This window comes from Giraffa tippelskirchi, chromosome 13, assembly GCF_054371585.1.
Source record: "Giraffa tippelskirchi isolate mGirTip1 chromosome 13, T2T-mGirTip1v1.2.pri, whole genome shotgun sequence".
Classification (NCBI taxonomy): Eukaryota; Metazoa; Chordata; class Mammalia; order Artiodactyla; family Giraffidae; genus Giraffa; species Giraffa tippelskirchi.
The window spans coordinates 6,120,841-6,144,620 of record NC_137287.1 but is presented as its reverse complement, the minus strand read 5'-3'; the positions used below and the strand labels follow the sequence as shown (position 1 = coordinate 6,144,620).

Genomic DNA, 23,780 nt, shown 5'->3' with positions numbered 1-23,780 from the left:
GTGTGAATGGATCTGACACTAGTGAACTGTATGCTGGTTAAGATGATGCATTTTATGTTAAGGGTATTTTACCACAGTTAAAATAAAGTTGATAAAGAAACAGATTCTTAGCTCCCCTTCCTCATTCTGAGCAAGATGACTGTCCCTCCACCAATCCAGGCTGAAGATGTGACGCTGACTGTCTAGAGAGGTATAGCAAGAGGAAGTCTGGGCCAGAGGGTGTAACACAGCTAAGGGTAGGGGGTTTAACAGGGCAAGGGAGACCTCCAGGAGGCCCTCTCCCTTCATTTGTCTTTTTTAGTGTTGGAAGCTAAGACTATGACACCCACACCCTCATTGATGACTGGTGGAGTCCTCTCTGGATTCCAGGGCTTTCCTAGTGGCTCAGATGGTTAAACAAAAATTTGCCTGCAATGCAGGAGACCTGGTTTCACTCCCTGGGTCAGGAAGATCCCCTGGGGAAGGGAATGGCTACCCACTCTAGTATTAGCTGGAGAATTCCATGGACAGAGGAGCCTCCGACATGACTGAGTGACTAACTCTTTCACTTTGTTTTTTTTTTCTGGATTAACTGACTGGCTTAAGAGAAAGACCTTCGGATACTGACATATAAACGGAGACCTAAAAGGTCATACCAGCCTTTGACCATAAAAGACAGAATCCAAAGCAACAAAAAGAAAAAAAAAATGACCTTGGGAGAGGTAGAAGCAGAAGAAAATCTTAGAGAAAAAAATTAATATTGTTAGTCGTTGGATAGATAAGATTGATATTTCATCCTTGAAATAAATGCAAAAGACCATGTAAAAAGAACATTCAGAAAACCCCCCAAAAAAGCTCTTAAAAATTAAAACTATGGTATTGAAAATGAAAAATTCAGCAGAAATGTTGGAAAGTAGGTGAAAAAAAATCTGTAGAACAAATGACAAGCGAAGTGAAAGTTGCTCAGTCGTGTCCGACCCTTTGTAACCCCATGGACTATACAGCCCATGGAATTCTCCAGGCCAGAAAACTGGAGTGGGTAGCCTTTCCCTTCTCCAGGGGATCTTCCCAACCCAGGGATCCAACCCAGGTCTCCCACATTGCAGGCCGATTCTTTACCAGCTGACCCACAAGGGAAGCCCCACGAATAACAAAGATACACACACAAAAAAAGAAAATTCAAGGATCCATTTAGGAGACTGATCCAACATCAAAAAATTAGACAGGAAGAAAGTATCAAAATAAAATAAGACTCTAGAAAAATTGACAGGATTGAAGAAACTAAATTTCTAAATAGGAAGGCCCCAAGTGTAATTTGATACACTGAATTAAAATTAACTCATATGAAGACAGTCTTGAAATTTCAGAATGCAGAAGCCAAAGCTAAGATCCTGCAAGTTTATAGAAAGAAAAGGAAATCAGAATGACTTCAGACTTTTCAACAACTTTATTGAAAACTAGAAGACAAAAATAAGCAATGACTTCAAAATTTGGAGGAGATATGCTTACATCAAATCATCATGTTGTATACCTAAAACTAACACAATGTTGTATGTCAGTTATACCATAATTTTTAAAAAAGCAGTCTTTCCATGGAAAAGCATGATATTAATACATCTTATTGAAAAGCTATTATTAAAAAAGACTGATTATGAAATTTTTTAAAATTCTGTGAAAAGACGGTTGCAAACCTAGAATTCTGTACTTCACCAAACCATCAGTTCCGTTAGGGTAAAAGACATTTTCAGGTATGCAAAGTTGTTGAAGTGTGTGTGCTCAGTCATGTCTGATTCTGTGACCCCATGGACCATAGACCACCAGGCTCTTCTGTCCATGGAATTCTCCAGGCAAGACTACTGGAGTGGGTTGTCATTTCCTTCTCCAGGGGATCTTCCCAACTCAGGGATCAAACCTGCGTCTCTTACGCCTCCTACATTGGCAGTCAGATTCTTTACCACTGTGCCACCTGGGAAGCCCTCAGGTATGTGAAGCTGCAGAAAAATTATCTTCCTGGCACACTTTTCCAGGAAGCTGTTGGAGGAGAGGCTCCAATAAAAGGAGGGAATAATCCAAGGGAGAGGAAACACAGGACTCAGGGACAGGAAGAGGGGAGAGAGGTGAAAGGAGTCCCAGCAGAAGCTGTGTCCCAGCCTACAGCAAGCCACCTACAGTGTGACTGACGGGCTACAGGACAGATGGCCCCAATTCAATTAGGCTGATCCATTACCTTTGGGGATTGATTTTGTGATTGGTAGCTGGAAAACTAGACAAACAAAACCTTGTTAATTTGACAATTAACTCCAAGAAAGAAAATATAATCATAGTCTTATCAATGGGCTCAGCTGTAAATAATATTTGTATAATAATAATATTATAAATGGGGCTTCCCAAGTGGCTCAGACAGTAAAGAATCTGCCTGCAATGCAGAAAACCCGGGCTTGATCCCTGGATCAGGAAGATCTCCCAGAGAAGGGAATGGCAACCCACTCCAGTACTCTTGCCTGGAAAATCCCATGGACGGAGGAGCCTGGTGGGCTGCCGTCTATGGGGTCGCACAGAGTCGGACACGACTGAAGAGACTTAGCAGCAACAGCAGCAGTCTTCAAGTATTTGATTTTTAAAATGATGTCTATGTCTAACTTGATAAAAATAAAAGCATTAATTAAATTGAAGGCCAGGGGCAGGAGCAATGAAAGAGATTTAGATGAGGCCATAGAACATTTTGTCCCTTTGCATTTTAAATTAGGGACAGGGCATGTCAAACTATATAACGTGTGCAACTCATAATAAAAGATGCAGATAGGATTTATATGCGACCAATTATAGAGCAAAGATGAGGAGAGAAAGATAGGGAGTGATAGAAAAATAAAGAAAGAACGGGAGGGAGAGAGAGAAATGAATGCTAAGACGCGGAAGGACAGGGACACAGAAGGATACACCCTGATGCGCGTACACAAGCGAGACACGTGAAGCGATACAACAGGAAGAAATCCGCAAGTGCACTGCCAGAGTGTACACCCCACATGTGCACACACCCAAGTAAGGACAGAGACCCAAGTCTTCATAGTAGCATCTCAGATTTGGATTAAATGGCACAGAATTGGATTATATTACCACTAAATATCACTTCCACCACCACCATGAAACTGACCCTCCTCTGCTTTCAAGACTCAGCTGAAGCCTCTTCCTCTTCGGAGCCTTCCTGGCCACACCATTCTGGAGCCATTGTTCTGTCTCCTCAATTTCTAGAGAAAGAAAATCTTGTCTTACCACTTATTTGGGGGGAAAATTTACAAATGGCCTGGTGACATTCTAACGTAGCTGTATTAAGCAGTTGCTGTTTTGCTCTTGAGGCCGTTTAGCTTTCCAGTGGTCATGTGTTGCTCTTCAACTTGGTTATAAGCATGTGGTGGTCAGAGGAACCAAACCTTACTCACTGAAGAAACTGCCACTGGCCCAGCTCCCAGGAAGGCTTTGGATCTGAATTCCTTCTCTGCCATTTACTTGCTGTGTGACTTTGGGCAAGTTACTTATCTCTGTGTCAGGGTCCTAGTCTGTAAAGTAGAGCTGGTATAGGGTTGAATTATATGAAATTCCCAAGATTGTACCATATTTGACCAACAAAAATGGCAGTTGTACATGGTTCAACCCAATAAAACAACTTCTTAGGTGGCATGCAGAGTAAACACGGTGCCTGTTGAATTGTAAGCAAGCACCATCCTGCTGCATGAAAAGTGGACCTGGTAGTAAGCCACTCAGACCTCGGGGAACAAAAGCGGTAGCCTTGGAATGCCGAGCAACCAAGTAGAAAGAGTGAGAGCCTGGTGCCTGATACTCTGGAGCCTCCAGATATGCTATGGATTGCTTATGTCTAGATGCTTGTATGAGCAAGAAATAACCTCCCATTTCAGTAAAACCATTGTTGTTTGGGTTTGTTTTGAAGTAGTTAAAAAGACATCCTTATGAATAAAGGGCATGTGTCAGAGAGAAAGGATGCAGGTATTTCTGCCTCCTCAGACTGGACGTGATGCCGTAGAGCCGGGCAGCCTAAGACATGGCAGGTGGTCTGCTGGGGGGATAACAAGTGCAGGAAACTGACCTGTTCTTCTGGAGCCAGGAGAGAGGTTGGAAATACTAGTCTGGGAACCACATGTGAGTATATGATTATTATAACCTTCAAAAAGGTATGATCATTCTGGAAGGACATATAGATGCAGAAAAAAAAAGGAGTCTATTAGCCAAATATATCATGAAATGCTGAGAATGCAAATGATCATGATAATTATGACCACTGCTGAAGCACTTCTCTATGAGCCAGGCAGGCGCTGAGCTAAATGCTTCAAGTGTGTCCGTTTAATCCTCAGGGTAACCCCTTTGGTGGATGTCATTAATCCAATTTTACTGACGAGAAAACAGGCTTAGTGGATGACAGAGCTGGGATTTGAACCGAGGTCTGATCGACTTCAAAGTCTACATTACTAATCTTTACTCCATACATCTAAGCATAATTTGGGGGGGGGGATTAAACTTATTTTTAATTGGAGGATAATTTCTTTACAATGTTGTGTTTTCTGCTGCGCAACAACATGAATCAGCTATGAGAATACATACATCTCCTCCCTTTTGTGTCTCCCTCCTACCCCCATCCCCTAGTTTGTTTTTTTCCTTAACTTTTGGATGCAGGCATATAGTTATCCAAACTCATCAAACTGTAGACTCGAAATGGGTATGTTTTGTTATATGTAAATTACACATCCATAAAACTGGGCTAAGAGCTTCCCTGGTGGCTCAGTGGTAAAGGATCCACCTGCCAATGCAGGAGACGCAGGTTCAGTCCCTGGTCCGGGAAGATCCCCTGCAGAAGGAAATGGCAACCCACCTGGTGGGCTATAGTCCATGGGGTTGCAAAGAGTTCGACATGACTTAGTGACTGAACAACAACAACAAAAAGATCTAAAAAAATAGAAATGTAATTTCAGAGCTTTCATTGTGCATGCATCAGGGGTCAATAACTAGCTGTTAACAGGACATAATATAAACTTAAAATGTTCACAAGTGACAAAGGTTAGACCTGAAGGAAGGTTTTTGTAATTCCCCACCCCTACCCAGTCTGAGTTAGAAATAAGAAGTCTTACTGTCACACTCAAAAAAATACAAAAACTGGTGGATGAAATAAAGCTGTTAGGTTTTACTATAGGAATCTCAAGATACCATATTCTAAAAGTTAAGATACTGTAACTCAGGGCTGCTCAATTGCAAGACTCTAGACTTTGCAGTGCTATTGACATTTCAGACCAGAGGCTTCTTTCGGACCAGGTGCTGGTGGGGGAGCTGTCCTGTGCCTTGTAGAATACTTAGGCAGTAACTCTGGCCTCTACCTGCCAGATGCCAGGAGCAATTCCATTCTCAGTTGTGACAGCCAGTAATATTGCAGATGTCCCCTCGGGGGGCAAAATCGCCCAGTTGAGAGCCGTGTAGTTAGCACATCACCTGGCGGTAGAGTCTCCCCTTGGGCTACAACATCACCAGGGTCAGGGACTCTTGTCCACTGGGCCCATCCTGGGTGCGGGCATCCCTAGGTCACTTTCTGGCCACCGGAGCTCATCGTGCTTACTCTTCTGGGAGGGACAGCAGTTTCCTCCTTGGCAGGACGCATCTACTGCAGCACCCTGTCCATCCTCTCCCTGCACTGATCTGGTGATTTGATCCCATTTCTTCATCTGCACCTCCAGGAGCGATGGCTGTCCCCTCTGCTGTCCCCTTGAGCCCTCCCCCACTGCACACACCACAGAGCCCAAGTGGTCGCCCCTTCCACGGTGTAAAGAGCGATGGTCTGCTGGCGGACAGGGCAGTGCCCCTTCTCCCAAAGATCCTGCACCCCTCGCCGCCACTTCAGGTTGGCAATGGAAGGGAAATCTTCCGTCCATCACAGGAAGGGTGGGCTTGGGGCAGGCCTCTTTCGAAGCAGTGATTGAGGGTGGCAAGGTTGGGTGGGCAGCCTCCTACTCTTTTCTGGGGAAGGAGGTAGATAATCGCCACCCTGACCCCAGGAGGGAATCCTAGAAGTTGACTCTCCTTCCCACTCTGGGTGGATGGCTTTGCCTTGGTACAAAGTTCGTACTAGGAGCTGTCTTGCTTCTCTTGCCTTGGGACCTGCTAGGTGGGAAAAGTGAAAGTGAAAGTCACTCAGTCGCGTCAGCTCTTTGCAGCCCCGTGGATTATACTGTCTATGGAATTCTCTAGGCCAGAAAACCGGAGTGGGTAGCCTTTCCCTTCTCCAGCAGATCTTCCCAACCCGGGAATTGAACCAGGGTTTCCTGCATTGCAGGCGGATTCTTTACCAACTGAGCTAGGTGGAAAAGAAAGAATGAAAAAGGAAGGAGAGGAGGAGAACTTTTCCCCGCAGACCTTGCCACTCACCCAGCCCCCACCTCAGAATAAAGCGGGGAGGCGTTCTCCAGTTTTCAGATTTCCTTATCTCTAAGAAGACCAACCATGACAATTTTATGACCCAAATGCAAGGATGCATTTTTTAGTTTTTAAATGAGCCAAGTGATTTCAGATCTGAATGGGCAGTGAAATAAGTAATATACATAGTATGTATATTTAAAATTTTCCCTCTAATTTTCCCAGAAAGTCTCCCCTCATGACTCTGAAATCTCTGGAATGTGTACATTTCGCCATCCCACCCATCCCTGGGCTTTAAGGCAGGAATGTCAGACACAATCAGCATAAGGTCACCACTTGGTCAGTGGAAATTTTTTGAAATGGTGGTGACACCATCTCTGGTGCCTCCAGCCTGCTATTTCTGGCTGCCAGCCATTTTTGGTGGCAAAAGACTGCCCTGGGGTGGCGGTAGAGGCCAGTGGGTAGCCTGGGTGAGTCCTCAGGCAACACGCTCCTCACTTCTCCCTGAGGGCAGTTCAGAGCTGGCAGAGGAGCAATGGAAGCCGAACCCTCCGGATGGGCTGCCTCTCTGAAGGTGCATCTATCGGGGCACCTGAGCATGAATAGCAGGAGGCTCTAACTCTTTGTGCCTAAAACGGCAGAGGAGCCTTGAGGGGAAAACCAGGCGTTAGGGAGTGTGAGTTACAGTGAGAGTCCCTTGGACTGCAAGGAGATCCAGCCAGTCTGTCCTAAAGGAAATCAGTCCTGAATATTCATTGGAAGGACTGATGCTGAAGCTGAAACTCCAATACTTTGGCCACCTGATTCGAAGAACTAACTGACTCCTTAGAAAAGACCCTGATTCTGGAAAAGATTGAAGGCAGGAGGAGAAGGGGATGACAGAGGATGAGATGGTTGGATGGCATCACTGACTCAATGGACATGAGTTTGAGTAAACTCTGGGAGTTGGTGATGGGCAGGGAGGCCTGGTGTGCTGCAGTCCATGGGGTCGCAAAGAGTCACACACGAAAGAGCGACTGAACTGAACTGAACTGAAAAAAAAGACCAGAACCTCTCGCTCTCCATCATGTGAAGACACAGTAAGAAGATGACTAGCTGGCTGCAAGCCAGTAAGAGGCCTCTCACCAGGAACAGACTCGGCCAGCACCTTCATCTTGGACTTCCCAGCCTCCATACACGTCTGTTGTCTAAGCTACCCAGTCTATGGTAGTTTGTTATGGCAGCCATTCCTGACTAAGACACCAAACGGAGCACTTTGGGTCACTATTAGGGAAATGTACATATAGCCTGGATATTAGATAAGATAAAATCTATTGACATGAGGAAGTAAAGACCATTAACAGAGAATGGCAGCTTTCAAAACATCATGTGCAAGATAATCTTGTTTTGTTAAAAAACATATATATGCATAGGAAAAGTTCTGTAATGTTACACAGGAAGCTGTGAAATGGTAACCTCTGGGTGATGGAAATACAGTGTTTATTTTTTCTTTTCAGTATTTGGTAACTTTCTACAATGCATATATATTGCTTTGTAAAAATAAAAGGTTATTTTTAATTAGACAGGGAGTGTGACCTGGGAGGGACTTCCTAGGCTGTGTACTCACAACCCTCATGTTTTTTCAAAGGAGGAAAATTTTTGACTCATCACATTGACTTTTAAAAACACAACACTTTTTATTGTGGAAAATTTCAAAGAGACTCAAGCGTAGACAAAACATTCCACCAGCCTCAACAATGATCAACTCATGGCCATGCTTGTTTCATCTACTGCCCCTCCCCTGTACTTTCTCCTTTTCCTTTTTATTCTGAAGCCAATCCCAGACCTCACATAATTTATCTCATTAATATTGCTGTACTGTCTCTTTAAGGACTCAAAAATACACAACCACAATACATTATCACGCCTAAAAAAAAAATAATCTCTTAATACGATCAAATATCCAGCCAGTGATCATAATCCTGATTGTCTCATAAATCCAAGAAATCAACTTTTAGAAGTTTATTTGATTGAATCGGGATCCAAATAAAGTCTGTAAATTGCAATGGACAATATCTTTCTCTTTGTCTTTGAATCTATGGGTTCTTTCTCTATCTCTTTATTTTCCCTGGAGACAGATTTGTGGAAGAATCCAGGTGGTTTGCCCTGATGTGTTTCCCACAGTCCAGATTTTGCTGATGATATCCCCTGATATTCAATGCGTTCCCTTCTCCTCTGTATTTCCTGTAACTGGTAGTGGCATCTAGCGGCTTGATCATATTCCTAGGTTCGATTTTGGAGGGGCAGAACACTTCATAGGTGGTGGTGCCTTCTTCCAACAGGACATAGAGAATGTCTGATTGTCCCTTGTAATGTGATGTATGGTGTTAGTTGTTGTTAAAACTCAATGCCTGGATCCATTCCTTCATGGTGATACTCCAATTCTACAATTCTATCTTCATTTATTAGCTGGAATAGTTCCAAAAAGAAAAATTCCTCTTCAGTGGCATCATGGAGGCAGACAGATGCTTGATTTTCCCTTTACTAACAAGTTTTCAAAATAACCACGTGATGCTCTGGCATCATCCACAGGTGAGCAATTTCTTGGTCATTATTCATGAATGAACTCATGAATTTAACCATATTCATCTTCCAATCTATCACAGTTCTTACCTTCTTGCTGCTCAAATTATTCCATCCTTTGGCCACTGGGAATCTCTTCAGGTTTGCTTCTGAGTCTTTTTGACATGATCCTAGTAATCTTTGATAGAAATCTCCCTTCAGAGCTGAAATATGATCTCAGTGGGCAGAACAGGCCATGAAAAATAAGGCAGGGTATTATTTCTGAGGCCTTTTTTTCCCCTCTCCCCTTTGGTTCGAAAGCATTCCCTTCCCCAGTGAAGTTCTCCCCAACTCAGCTCCTGTCTCCTTGACTCGAATGTTCCAGAGCCCTCTCACTTTTGACTGTGCTGCCCAAGAGCTCCCTGCTTTGCTGGCATTTCAAAAGTGGGAAGTCAGCGTTGGAAGTGCCTTAGTGACCCCAGAAAGGGATGTGGAGTCCCAGGTGAGTTGCAACAGGTGTCATGCAGGCGAGTGGAGAAGGAAATGGCAACCCACTCCAATATTCTTGCCTGGAGAATTCCATGGATAGAGGAGCCTGGTGGGCTACAGTCAGTCCATGGGGTCGCAAAGAGTTGACACGACTGAATGACACACACACATGCAGGCAGGACTGGGTGCAGGCTGACTTCCCAGGGGATGCTCATTCCTCCAGCCGCTATGTGAGGTTTATAATTCCAGTACACTCTGTTCTTTCAACTTCTAACTCTTTGCAGGCCTCTGATCTTGCAGAAGGGCTGCGTGCGTGTTTGGTCATATTGGACTTCACTCTTTGGGACCCCATGGACTGTAGCCTGCCAGGCTCCTCTGTCCATGGGATTCTCTGGGCAAGAATGCTGGAGTAGGTTGCCATTTCCTTCTCTAGGGGATCTTCCCAACCCAGGGATGGAGCCGCGTCTCCCACATCTTCTACATTGGGAGGCGGATTCTTTACCACTGAGCCACCTGGGAAGCCCAGAAAGGCTGTGTAGCCCTGGCTCAAGTCAACTTCAGCAGCCTGCCTTTGGCTGAGCCCCTCACACCCCGACTCTGTTCAGTCCTGCCTCTCACTCCAGGTTCTAGCCTCTTTCTCATCTCCCCCATCTCCGTCTCTATCTCTATGCAACTCTCTTCAGCCTCAAAGGACAATTTAATGAACAACCCTCTAATCATTCCTATTTTATAGATGAGGAAAGTGAGAAACTTAGATGTTCGTGCTGACCTGGGATTTGAACCGCATGTGCCAGGTCCACAGCCAATGACACCTCATGCCTGCTCTGCTTCTTGGCGCGGAGCACTACTTATTTTTCTTTTTAAAAAATAATATCTCTTATTTTGGAGTGAAGACATACACATAAAAATTCAAGCAGTATAAATTTTATTATTTTTTTAAAAGTAAACTTAAGTCCTTTCTCTTCTCAGACCTCAAAATTATCACCATCAACTATTTGGTATATTTCCTTGCAGACTTACATAAACATTTATGAATAAATGATTTTTTAAAAACTTGCTTTCGTTGTACTTTTCTGCACATTGCTTTATTCACTTATTAATGTATTGGGAACGGCTTCTTGTGTTTAGAACATCTGTATTTCCTGCAGTCTATTTAACAGCATCAGTTTTCCATTGTTCCCATAAATCGTTTAGTCAGTGCCACACCGGTGAACTTTGCAGTTGTCTCCCATTTTTCATTATTTCAAACAATGCTGCAATTAGCACCTTTGTGCATTTAGCTTTGCACACTTGTATAAGTATTTCCGTAGGACAAATTCCTGGAAATGGAATTTCTGAGTCAAAACCATGCACATTTAAAATTTTCACAAATATTTTTAAACTGACCTCCAGAGTCTATATTAGTTTACATTTACACAGTGAGTGCCTGTTTTCTGCATACTTGCCAGACTGATGTTGTGAATCTTTTTCAGTTTTGTCTGGTAGGTGAACAGTATTTTATTATTGTTTTATCTTGCATTCTCATTGTTAAGGTTGAACACGTTTGTTGGTAACTTCTCTTTCTTGGATGAATTGTCTATTCACATCCTTTGTTCACCTTTGTTGGGGTTGTTTTTTCTTTCTCTTGCTGCTGCTGCTAAGTCACTTCAGTCGTGTCTGACTCTGTGCGACCCCATAGACGGCAGCCCACCAGGCTCCTCCGTCCCTGGGATTCTCCAGACAAGAACACTGGAGTGGGTTGCCATTTCCTTCTCCAATTTTCTTTCTCTTATCAGCTCACAAATGTTTCTTATATATCATATCAATCTTTTTCATATGTGTTAGAAATAGTTTCCTAGTTTATGTTTGTAGTTTGACTGTGCCATATAGAAGTTTTAGCTGTGAATGAAATCAAACTTACAAGCCTTTTGGTTTATTTGTTACTTTTTTAGTTTTTATTGGAGTATAGTTGATTTACATGTCACTGGTCTTCATGTCATTTTAGAAGGGCCTCCTCCCTCCCAAGGTTGTAAGAATGTTCACCCCTCTTTTCCCTTTTAATAATTTGTTTTTACATTTAAATCTTTTGATGTAATGAATGGAATAGAAATCCAGCTTCCCACATTCTCCCTGGACTGGTTAGTTGTTTTAAGAAACAATTCTCAAATAATCTTCTCCCCACCATTCAAGTGCCACCTTTACCATAAACATGCTAAATTCCCGTGTACATTTCCTGCTCTTTCTGGACTCTCTTCTGATAGATCGTGCCAGTCCTGTGCCAATCCCAGCTCACATGCTTTCAATATATGGTAGGCCAGGTACCCCCATTACTCATCTATTTCAGAAAGTTCACTGAACATTTTCATTTTTCTCATTATCATTCTGGATGAACTTTTGAACTGTTTTGTCAGATTTCCCAAATTATCCTTTGGGGATTTAGAGACTGCATCGAATTTACTGACTTAGGGAAAACTTACATCTTTTACATTATGGTTTGGTAATAACTAGTAATAAGAACTAGTTATTACTCTGTTTATTCAAGTCTTCCTTGGTTGAGTAACTCAAAAGACTTTAGTTTTATTGATTAATTGAATAGAGGTCCTGTACTCTTGTTAAAGTTACTCTTAATATTTTATGATTCTAGTTGGTCTTATAAATGAGATAATTCCTTCCATTAACTTCCTAACTAATTATTAAAAAGCTATTGGAAATCCTGCCATTTTCAATAACATGGATGGATCTCGAAGGCCTGATGCTAAGTTAAATAAGAAAGATAGAGAAAGGCAAATACTGTATGCTCTCACTTATATGTAGAATCTGAAAGAAAAAAAAAGAAAAGAAAACCAAACTCATAGGTACAGAGAATAGGTTGAGGGTTGCCAGAGGTGGGAGGGCGCAGTGGGGAAAAATGGGTGGAGGTAGTCAAAAGGTACAAACTTCCAGTTATAAAATAGTTGAGTCCTGGGGAGGTCATGCACAGCATGGTGACTCTAGTTAACAACACTATATTCTATGCTTGAAAGTTGTTAAGAGAGTAGATCTTAAAAGTTCTCATCACAAGAAAAAAAAATTCTAACTGTGGTGATGGATGTCAACTAAACTTATCAGTGATGACCACTTCACAACGTACACATATATCAAATCATTATGTTGTACACCTACATTGTTATATGTCCATTATACAATTTTAAAAAATGTAAATAATTTAAAAGCTATTCCTTGTTCTTAACTCTTATCTCTTGTCCACACGTCTCTTAGAGAGCTCAGTCTTGGCCTTGAGTACCATCTTTATGTTCATCACTCCTAACATCCACATGTTTGTCAGCCCTCTCAAACCATCATCATTTTATCCCTAACTTGGTGTTTCCTTAATTTCAAATATTCTCACACCACTGTTATAATTTTTCATAATCTGAGTATCACCTGTACTATTCTTTGCTTATTATTTTTTAAACCAACTCATTAAAAATATATTTAGCCTCATCTTGTGCATGCAGTAATTGACATGAAATAACAAACAGTCTGATGTGCTGATTGTCATTTCTCTTAATATGCATGAAAAGAAATACAAAACTATTAGTTTTTCAAAATGTTCTTCATACCACTTAAAAGACATCTCTGGTATCATCCATTATATTTTTGAATTTCTGGTCTAGCTGGTAACAAACCTGAATATTTGCCATTGTTTCAGAATCAACATTCTTCCCTCAAAGTCCCTCTCAACCCGACCTTCCATGGGTTGTCAAGCTGACCATTTCCTCAGTCACCTGAGTGCCAACCTAGGGCTTCATGGATTCCCCCTTCTGCTCCTTCATCTCCAACCGAAGGATGTTTTCTTTCAGCTGCATCTTGCCATCTGTCCCTTGCCCTCCATTCTCCCAGACTTTCTTTGTAATCCTCCTCCCTGGATTCCTTCTTGAGGACCAGCCTCTTGCTTTGAGGCTCCTCTTTCTGCACCAGCTTCATCAAGGTTGACTCACTGACATCTGCATATTTAAACACAACTGCTGCCCCACCCCAGTCCCGCAGATAATTGTGTTGTGAGCTTGGGACTTTTTCTCCCTGCTCATCCAAACCTTACCTGTACTTTTAGGCGCACTGTGCAGAAAGCCTTGTCAGAAGAGTCCAGCCCTCTCCCTCTCTTAGTCCCGGAGCATTGTCTAGTGTCAGCTCAGGAATCTCATGCCCCTGAATAGACTACAAGCTGCTTGAGGGCAGGCTTCAGTCAGAATGTTCCTGCTGCCTTGGCGCAGGGCCAGCAACACATCAGATGCTCAGTTAATGTCTACGGAGTCAGTGCAGGGTGGCATTCCCAAAGACTTACCTCCAGCTGCACCTCTCCCACTCGCTTGCATTAGTAACCCTCCCACCAGCTCCCACCAACCAGGGGCAAGAGGGAAAACAAAACAGGTGTAAAAAAAAAAGGCGAAGCGCACTGAAATATAAGAAGCCACTTCTAGGATCGTTAGTCTTTTAATATATTATTTCTGAAAAGAAAGGAATTAAAAAAAAGTTCCTGACATCTCTTCTGGGTTTTTTTTTTAATTTAAATAAATACCCTGCCCGCCCCCCACCCGCGAAAATTCCCCTCCTTCCCCATCATCCCGCCCATCCCTGGTGCTAGATCCTCACCCTAGAGCTAAATAAGATGCCCGGTTAAGAGCAGGCCAAGCTCACTACCCAATACTGGTGACTGGTAAATACTGTGAATGAGCCCTCTGGCCCTCCCGATTTGGACTCTCCACTCTCAGAGCCCCTCCCTTCTGCGGCTCTACTCCTCTCCAGGCCTGTCTGTCCTTAGCTTTTCGGGGAGTGGATGGGGCGGGGAGGGCACAGCATGGCTGGCGGGGCCTCTGGGCACTGGGGAGAGTGCCAACTCGGTCCCCTTTACTTGCCCGCGATTCCCCACTCCTTGTTCAGGAGTGGATCAGAAGGGCCCAGAATTGCCCTCCAGACAGAAATAAACAACAAAATAATTACCACCTTCCCCATTCTCTAAAAGAGCCCCTTCTACCTCTCACTCTCTGTCCCTCGCTGGCCCGCCCCCCCTTCCTCCCTGACCCTTCCCTCCTCCCCTATGCTGACTTGGGGTAGGGAGGTCTGCTTTGCTCAGAGGGGAGGGCCGCAGGAGGACCTCACTCCCAACTTCAAGCAATCCCTCCCTCACCTTTCTGGGCTTTTCGGTTGGCACTCCAAGCCCGAGGGGCCCGGCCGACTCCCCATCTCGGGGCGGGGGGGGGGGGGCGGGGGTTAGGGTGGAGGGCAGCGGGGGCTTCTCCCCAGCGGCTCTCTCTCACCTGGTCCTTCAAGCGTCCCTCTTTCAAGGCCAGTCTCCGGGAGAGCCGGGCGCCCCGCCCGCCCCTGAGGCCCGGTCCCCCGCCCCCCTCAGATGGCCGTGTCCCAGAGGACCGTGTGCTGCCGGCGGCAGGGCGGCGTGCCGGACTTGCGGGGCTCGGGCCCGCGCCGCCAGCTGGGGAGGATGGGCATGCTCTCCTGCTTGCAGAGGCCGCGGTCTGGCCGGTGGCGCGCCTTGATCTCCTTGCACACGCAGCGCTTGCGCTCGATCACCTCCAGCAGCTTGCCGTCACGCTCGCGCGAGGGCTGGGGCGGCAGGGGCAGCGGCAGCGGCAGCGGCAGAGCAGGCTGGGTCTGCACCCCTTCCTCCCGCCGCCGGCCCCCGACGGGGTGGGGTGGGGGAGGAAGGAAGGAGGGGGGTCAAGGACCTCAGAGTCACCAGGCCCTGTCCCCACAGCCGAGACCCCACCGAGATCAATGCATCGCCCAGAAACGAGTCTTCTCTTGCCCCCAAGGCCTCTTGTCCTCTCCCCCTGCGCCCTGGTGCCAGGCAAGGCCTGTCTCTCCCAGGAAGGGCTTGCCTCTTAAAACCTGTCTTCCCAGTAGGACGAATCTTTCCACCGCAGGAACGTCTTTTTCTAAAGGCACCAAGGCCCACGTCAGCCAGTGGTGCCAGCCTGGCTACCCAGGTTCTCCTCTACCCCCTCGCTCTCCATCCCTCCATCCTGTCCCTAGTGAGTCTGTGCCAAGGCCCGAGCCTGACCTTTCGCCTTTCTTCCCACACCCGGGCCTTCTTCCTGTCTGCTCTTTCACAAATAAAAACCCCAGGCTCCTGTCTCCCTCCTCACCTGGCTCGGGGCATCCCTGGGCTGGCTGCAGGGCCGGGGGGTGTGGAGCGCGGCCTGCCGGACTCCGGAGGTGGAGGCGGAACGCCCCAGGCGGTAGCCTCCAGTGAAGTCTGAGGCAGAAGATTGAGGGGTGAGAAAGGAAGGGGGCACCAGGTTCCCCTCCCCCAATGCCCTGAGGACAGGAGAGGCCCCGTCAGACTGACCCCAGCCTCATCCGAGGAGGGGATGGAGACCTGGTATTAGGATATAGGGCCCAGGACCTGGGCCCTGGGAGATTCCCCCAGCCCACCCCATCTGTGTGCAGGGGCAGACGGTGTCACCTCCATTGCGGTGGCAGGCGGGGAAGGTCTGGCAGGGTATGGGCAGCGCTGTGCGGCCTCCTCCTCGGTCCCCTCCGTGGTGGATCCTGGCCAGCAGGCCCTCTGCCCCCTGGCTCCTCACGGGGATCCCTGATGCCATAGGGCCTCTGTCCTCACGCTCCACCTTGCCTAGACCCTCAGCACTGCCATTCCAGGCCCGGGCACCATCCTCGATCTCTGCTGGGTGACAAAGAGAGCTCAGAAGCTGTACAATGGGAAGGGTCTTGCTGTCCCCCCAGCTACACACACCACGACCTGGCTGGACCAGGACAAAGAATTGCTCCATTGCAGGTCACAGCTGGGAATGGAGGGCCCCGACATCACACTTCACACACACACACACACACACACACACACACACAGGAGGGACACCAGTCCTGGCGCCACCCCTGGGCTGAGAATTGTAGATATTTACTGCTGCCAAACCCTTTTCCCTGTTCAGAAGGGTCTCCCCTACCCCAGCTTTAACTTCAGAACCCCTGCAGCCCCCTACAAGGCCAGAATGATCTCTGAAGCGGAGAGCAGCGGGCGCTCTTCCCTAGGAGAGGGGAGAATCCCAAATTCTGAGCTGGGGGAATGTGAAGGGGGGCCTTGGGGGAAGGGCTGCATGTGAACTAAGCTCATCTCTGAGTAGGCCTGGCAGAGCATTGCGTTTCGTTGCCAAGCAACCGTAGGGGCCTCCCTCTCCTCTCCCTCCTGTCTGGATGGGTTGCCATGGTAACAGCTGGGAGGCAGCTGTGTTTAGCTCCTCGTGTGCGCACACTCACAAACACACACACTCCTGCAACCCAGTGGAGGGAGGGGCGGGGAGCAGAGCGGGACAGGACAGGAGGAGGAGACCAGATCCTACCCCCTCCCCACTCCAGGTTTTCCTGCCCTGCCAGTGCACACACTCGGGGATCTCACCCCTTCAGTCTGCTGCATGCCTCCATCCTTCCGGTTTCCCAGAAAAGTTCCCAGTTCAGGACAATGGGCTGTGGCTTCCAAGTAACCCCTCCAACACTGCCCCCAGATCATCACAGACATCCCCAGGCCCCTCCCTGTTCCCCCTCCTCACTCACTGTCCAGCTCTTTTGCCTTCCTCCCTCCATACAGGACCTTCCGCTGCAGAGCCCAGCCTGCCCCAAACGTCGAGGCACCCATCTCCTCTTCTTCCTCCTCTGGTGTCCCTGCACTGGCGATGACGTGGGCACAGGAGATGCTGGCGAAGGCCCCCCCATCGGTCCCTTGCTCTTGCAGCTGGATCTTGACCATGGGGGACGGAGCTCCCATCCCACAGCCCTTATTCAGCACCCCCCCAGCCTTGAGGCTCTCATAGGCAGGGGGTCTCTTGAACCCAGCTGCTGCAGCTGGGTAGGTCCAGAGAGGGGTTAGGGGGCCTGTGGTTGGATCCGGAAGGCTGTGTGGGGAGGCCAGGCAGGCGCGGTGGTGGAGAACCCCAGCTGCTGCACCCAGAGCCCCGCTGTGGGGGCTGGACTTCCCGGGCACAGGGGGCCTCGAGCTGGTGCACAGCATCCCATGGAGGACTGCGATTTCCTTCTCCGTCTTTGGCTCCCCAGCACCCAGGGGCGGGCCAGCTGGCAGGACGGAGTGTGTGGTCACCTTGACTGCTGAGTACACCATGGTGTAAGACACGGCCTTGTCCTTGGGGGCGCCGGGGAGCAAGGCAGCCGGGGTAGGAGGGGCTGCTGGCGCCCCTGCCGCCTTGGGGCAGATCATGCTGTGGGAATTGGGGAGCTCCCGCTCTCCCCGGGGCTGGCCAGAGCCCTGGGGCGGCAATGGTGTTGAGTGGCTCCGGGCTCGGCCCGAAGGTCCCAGCAGCAGCAGGTTGGCAGCGGGAGGCGGAGGCGGTAGGGGAGGCGTCTCCCGCTCCCGGGCAGGCACTTGGGGAGCTGGGGTGGAGCCAGCTGGCTCCTTGGAGTGGCAGAGGACCGGTAGCCTCGAGACCCCATCGCCGGGGGTTCGGGAAGCAGACTTGGCTTGGGGGAAGGCCAGGAGCGGAGGCCGGTGCTGGAGGAGGTTGGGGAAGGGCGGGGGAATTTCACAAGGAGTGGTCTTGGTGGGCGTGCCATCCCTTCGGCTCGGGAGGGCTGAAGCTGGCCGGCGGTGGGCGTGGGGCTGAAGGGCGTGAGGCTGATGTGGCGTGGAGGCTGCACTCAGTGCAGGGGCCCCGTTGGCCCGGCCTTCCCCGGCCTCCTCGGGCAGCGGGTACTTCATCTCCTCATAGATGGCCTCACTCTCGTCCGAGTCCGAGTCAGCGCCAGTGGGAGGGGTCGGGCCCCCACCCCCCAGAGGGGGCCCCGCCAGGCCTCCTCCACTCCGCCCTCCTCCCTTGAAGACATCGCCCACCATCTCGATGTACACGGGCTCTTCTTCCAGGGCACCCGCCTCAGGGTCCCCGGCCACACAGGAGCCTCTGCTGAGGCGCTGAAGGGGCAGGTTTCCCCCTCGAGGGGAGGGGGCTGGGGGACAGGACTCTTCGAAGGAGACCGACAGCTGGGTGTTGGGGCTTCGCCTGGGCTTCTGCGGAGGGACCTTCCGGCCGGACTCGCGGCCCTCAGGGGTTGGCTTCTGAGAGCCTGGGCAGGACGGGAGAGAGAACGAGACACCAGGCTCTTAGTCGGGGAAGGAAACGGGGAGACCCACTGTGGCCTCTTGACTCACCTGCAAGGACATTTCTGCCTCTTCATTTCCCCCCGTTTTCCTCAATTCACAGCCCCACTGGAACCCTTTCCTACCAGTTGGCCTTGGCGCCTTCTAAAGAACTTTCCAGAGTCTGCAGCTCGCACCCTCAATTCTGCCCCCCACCCTCAATTCTGCCCCCCACCCTCAAGGCCCTTCAAGGCCACCCCTTTCCCAAGAAATAACTTTTCAAGGAGCTTTCCCTGCCCTTGAATGGTTCATCTCAGGCCCTTCCAAAAAAGAACCCCCCCCCCACATTCCCTCTGAGAATGGAACCTTCCACTTCCTGGGTTCTTCCCTGAATGAACCCTCCAGGCAGGCCTCCCTGGCCCGCTATGGATCCTCCCAGTTCCCCCTTGCGGGATGGGGGAGATAGGTGTCTCACCTGCTTTCTTGCTGGGGGGCGTCTCTGCCCCCGACCCCGCCATGGTAAGCTTGGTGCTGGGGTGCCTCCGGGGCTTGGCCGGGGGTCTTCGGGTGCCGCCGTCCTCAGTGAGGCCCCCGCCGCCCCCCCCAGGCCCGCCCCCCACACTGTCCATGCTGCCCACCGAGTGGCAGGACAGGGAGCGTGGGGCCATGGCGCTGCGGCAGGGGTGGGGCGTGTGCTCCTGGGAGGCGGGCATCGTCATGAAGCCCATCCTGAGGGAGCGGCGCAGCGAGGCGATGTCCCGCACGCGGACACCCGGCCCTGGGCCAGCCCCGGGCCCCGCCGCCGGGCCTGTGGGAGCCACCTCCTTACTGGAGCTGGGGAGAGAAGACCCAGGGGGAGCAGGGGTAGGGCCTCAGGCCTGGGCCGTCCGCTCCTCTTCCACCTCAAGAGCGAGCCAGCGGCGGGCAACCCCGGGGCCTCCCAGGGAGGAGGGCGGGGGCCGGGGTGGGGATGGGGAGAGGCCGAGTCCCTGGGCCTTGAGAAAGGGAAGGAGACTGGGGACAGGGATGAGAGAAGGGGTGAGCCCATGTGCAGGGGAATGTCCCTGGAGCTGGCGGGCCCCAGCGTGGGCACCGCACATGTGGACGGCCTGGCACACGGAGAGAGAAGCCGGCCCGGGCAGCACGGCCCTGCGTGACACGTGCACCTGCCGCCCGAGCTCTGCTCCTTCTCCCTCTGACGCGGGCCCACGTCCGGCCTCTGGCCTCCCCTCGTGTCTGGCTGCTGCCTCGGCCTGTGCTCCCACACCGCGCCAGCGCCTCCTTTCCCAGGTCCAGGCTGTACTGCCCCCCGCATCATCAGAGAGCCTCCCCCAGCTGATCTCCTTTTCCTCCCTGCCCCTCTCTCTTTTTCTTTCTTTCTTTCCCTCTCCCTCCTTTGCCATCCTCTCTCTGTTACCCTCCCAGGCTCACCCCAGTTCCCTTTCACTGTCCCTGAGCTTCTGTGTGAGTGAAAGGGGGGGCAGCTGGCGGGGAAGAGGGGCAAGCTGCTGTGGGGTGGGCTCTCATTAGGGCCCTGTCTACTAACCCTTCATTAGGGAGAGATCACTGCAGTGATAGCTCTGATTTATCTAATTAACAACAAGAATTAAACTCCACAGTTTCGAGGGGGGAGAAGGGAGCAGGGAGGTGGCTCTGACTCAGGCTCCAAAGACTGTGCCTTCAATGGGAGTGAAGAAGAGAAGGAAGCAAGACAGGAGAGGCCAGGCACCAGGTCCCCAGGGGGACAAGGGGAAGGGGCGAGCAGTGGAGGAGGGCTGTCAGTTCCAAGCCCTGGCTCTTCTGCAGGGCCCAGCCTGCATGTCCCCCACCACACACACACACACACACAATCCCATCACTGGGAAGGGGCCAAGTGGATCATCTCTGGTGCCCCTCAAATGACTCCATCCTGGACCATGAGGGCAGCAGGGCCTGCCCCTTCCAAGGTCAGGTGATAGGGGAACCAAGAGCCAGCCCCACACTGTCAGAGAAGAGATCACAGGCCAGAGGTGATCAGGAGGGAGTGACCTGGGCTTCTGGGGATGCGGAAGAGCCAACAGGGGGCCCCTGAGCCGGAAACCCCCTCAGAGCCCAGGGCAGGGGCTGGAGCCAGGAGCCACGAGCAGGACAGAGACAGGGCGTGTGCAATTCCAGCAATTCTGTACTGAGCACAGACTCTGAGATCAGACTGATGACCAGGCTGCTGGACTCAGGAAGGGCAGAGGGATGTGGCCCGGCCGGGTTGGGGTGGGGGAGAGCGGAGGTGGGACAGGAGAGGGGGCACTCTGGGGCTGCAGCCTTACCTCCTCTTGGCCTCCTCTTCCTTGTGCTGCCTCCACTCCAGCTTGGTTTTTCGGTAGAGGAGGTTCATGTCGTGGGGCAGGAGGTGGGGGCTGGGGGGCCCTGCTCAGCGCCACCAGGCCCGGGGGGCGACCCTCCCTGGGTCCCGGATCCACTTGGTGGAGAGGGATGGAAAGGAAAAAAAGAAATATGTGGGGTGGGTCGGGGCCAGGAATGAATGAGAGAGAGAGAAAGGAGCAGAGATGTGACTCGGGTCCTCAGAGAGAGGAAAACAGATGGAGGCACAGAAAACCCAACTCCGCCTCCAGGACCCACAGACAGACAGACGTGTATACAGAGTCACACACTCTGACAAAGGTGTTCAGAGCCACAAACACACACTCTGGAGTGATCAGACTGATATAGATCCCCATCCTGTAAATCCAGCCTGATCCACCACACAGACAGGCCCCACAGACCTACAGCAGCCCTGCAGGCACACAAACACACATTCAGACACACAAACCACCAGGTCACAGATCCATCTCTACAAACAGAGGACCAGACACACAAACTGACATAGGTAAACACAACCTAGAACAGCCAGACACATAGACATAAACACCCCGACACACCCACAGCACACACAGACCTTCAGATACACACAAATCGGCTGCACCGAACTGGACGTACCTATAGACAAGGAGTTATGCCGGGGCCTACTTGGCTACACTGCACCCGGCTGGGGAAGGGGGAGACAGTTGGACTCCCTACCCCCTCTTGGGACCTGAGGCTGGGAGGGGGTGTCATGGGGGCAGGGTGGGGACGCTGGAGAAAGGGTGGGGGCACTCTGAGTTGGGCACCTACAAGACCACGCATCCACGTCTCTCCATTCCCTGCCGACCCCCTTGCCAGACCTTCGCCTGGGCCCGGGCTCCTATCCACCCCTATTCCTGTACCCTGGCCCCTCAGCGACCGTCCCCGCCTCCCTCGCTGATGGCCCAAATCACCTTCCTCCTCCAGGATCTGGGAGGCTCCCGGCTTCCTTCTCCCAGTCTCCGCCCCTCCCTCTCACCCGGGGGTCTCCAGTCCGGCCCCATAGCTACCTTCTGAGCTGCGGCCTCCATACCTGCTCTGGTTTCCCTTCCCCCAAACACACTCTCCTCTGCGCCTTCAGCCTCACCTCTCCTCCTAGGCGCCCCTCCTCAGTGCCGTCCTCTCCCTTCCCTGTTTGTTCCAAACCTGGTCGGCTTCATCGCCCTCTCCATCCGAAGGCCCCAGGTTCCCTGGCACCCCTCCCCTTCCCCTTGTCCTGTTACCCTGGGTTTCTCCGTCTCTCGCCCCGCCACTCCTCCCTACCCCTTGTCCCCCCATCCCACCTCCCGGCACCAAGCCTCCCGAGTTTCTACATCACCGTACCTGGCCTGCCGGGCGCCGGCCCCCCCATGCCGGGCTCCGCCCGGAGCAGGAGGAGGGAGGAGGAGAGACAGAGACCGGGGGGAGCCGAACAGGGCCCTGCCGCAGAGACAGCCCCGCCTCCGGGTCCGCCCCCAGACCCGCCCCCGGCCCCAAACCCACCCTTCCACACCCTCCAAGGACGGAGTGGGAGCGGCGGGGCTGCGCTGTGCCGCTAGGCTTGGGTGGGGGGCATGGGGCCAGCGGAGCCCGCGGGGGGCACTTGGAGAAAGGTCGTGGGATTTGGGGGGCCCGGAGCCAGCCCGCCCCCGCTTTGGGGCGTCCGCTCCTCGCCGCTCCTGGCCCCCGCCCGGCAGGGCCGCGCTGGGTTCGGTGTCCAAGGCCCCGGCCGAGCAATCAGGGGTGCGGGGTGTCGCGCGCAGCGGCGCCCCCAGCGGCGGCCCGGGACCTGCACACACGCGCGTACCCCGTGTGCCCGGCGCTCCCCGGGTGCGCACCCCGCGTCCGGCCGGGGCGAGGCTGCGGCTGCGGGGCCCAGAGTGCAGTGAGGCGGCGAGGCCGGCAGGGGGGGCCGGTTTCCGGGCGGAGGGGCTCTGAGAATCGACAGCCAGACCATCCGCGTCTTTGTCCAGCAGGGGGCGTGCTCCCTTGGCCGCACGGCGTCTTCCAGCCGCCCCCCTGGTACAGGGAGGGCAGCGAGGCTGTTTCGCTGGGTGCTCATGGCCTATCCCTGCAGCTTCCCGGGAGTCCAGACCTTGTTTCACCGCCTGGGCGAAACGTCTTCTGCCCATCCACCCCCATGGCCCAAGTCATCCTCACAGTAACCTTTGACTCCGCCAAATCATGAATACAGCTTTGTAAGTCGTAAATTGCCCCAAATTTAATAGAAGGCATTATAAATGCCCCTGGGAGAGTTAACACATCAAAATACATAACTGTGGTTTCATATTTACACACCTTGGTGTGAATAAGCTTTTATCTATTCATTCAACAAACATTTCCACAAAGACCATCAATGTCCCTGGGACTGGAGACACGGAGGAGCCCAAGTTGATGCCGAGTGTCCGAGTTGGTGGGAAGGGGAGGATTCAAAGATAAGTTTGAATAGTTTGTAGCCAGTCTTCGCGGAAGGAAGGAGGCTCTGTGGGCGGAGCCGCGGGGCTGCGTTCTGAATTTTGCCAGAGGGAGAGAGTGGGGTGAGGGGTTGTGTGGGAGGCTGCTTCCTGGACCTCACCACTTGGGAGGCCTCGGAATCTGGCTGTGGTAGCCGTTTGTTGCCATGAAGAGAGAGGAGTGCAGAAGCACGTTAACAAAGAGATAAAGAAGAAATATATAAAGGGGGAAGGGGTTTTGTTTTTGCCTACAGGGTGGTTAAAAATTTCCATGAGCTAACCTGAGGAAGGAAGGACGGGTCAGCTAGTCTCAATGGCATCAATGCTAGCTCTGAGGCCTTGGGCACGTAACCCAAGCCTCAGCTTCCTCAGCTTAGACACTGGAGCTCAAAACCCACCCCATGTCTGCCCTGGGCTGTTTTGAGAATCCATGAGCTAATTATGTGAAATGGACAAATATGAAGAATTTAAATATGCTTGGA

General features: G+C 51.1%; 1 protein-coding gene across 2 annotated transcripts; it reads right to left on the bottom strand.

Moving 5' to 3' along the window:
• Window positions 1–13,853: 13,853 nt before the first annotated feature.
• NYAP1 (neuronal tyrosine phosphorylated phosphoinositide-3-kinase adaptor 1) lies at window positions 13,854–22,340 on the bottom strand. Of its 2 annotated transcripts, none has more exons than XM_081556080.1 (7): window positions 22,190–22,340; window positions 20,794–20,945; window positions 18,966–19,324; window positions 16,960–18,477; window positions 15,860–16,075; window positions 15,540–15,649; window positions 13,854–15,045 (listed from the first exon to the last, which is right to left on the bottom strand). In XM_081556080.1, exons 2-7 carry the CDS (start codon window positions 20,859–20,861, stop codon window positions 14,782–14,784), a joined length of 2,535 nt encoding a protein of 844 aa, XP_081412206.1. In that variant the 5' UTR covers window positions 20,862–20,945; window positions 22,190–22,340; the 3' UTR covers window positions 13,854–14,781. The 2 variants fall into 2 exon arrangements, with proteins under 2 accessions (XP_081412206.1, XP_081412205.1); XM_081556079.1 differs by having other exon boundaries at window positions 15,860–16,078; window positions 22,190–22,273.
• Between the last annotated feature and the right edge of the window lie 1,440 nt (window positions 22,341–23,780).

Bases quoted from the DNA above. Each gene is read 5' to 3' on its own strand.
- NYAP1 (XM_081556079.1), bottom strand. From the start codon at position 20,861: ATGAACCTCCTCTACCGAAAAACCAAGCTGGAGTGGAGGCAGCACAAG. The intron at 18,478-18,965 runs GTGAGACACCTA...CGTCCTGCCCAG, and splicing joins GCCCCCCAGCAAGAAAGCAG to GCTCTCAGAAGCCAACCCCT. The intron at 16,079-16,959 runs GTGAGTGAGGAG...TTTGTCACCCAG, and splicing joins GAAGGCAAAAGAGCTGGACA to CAGAGATCGAGGATGGTGCC.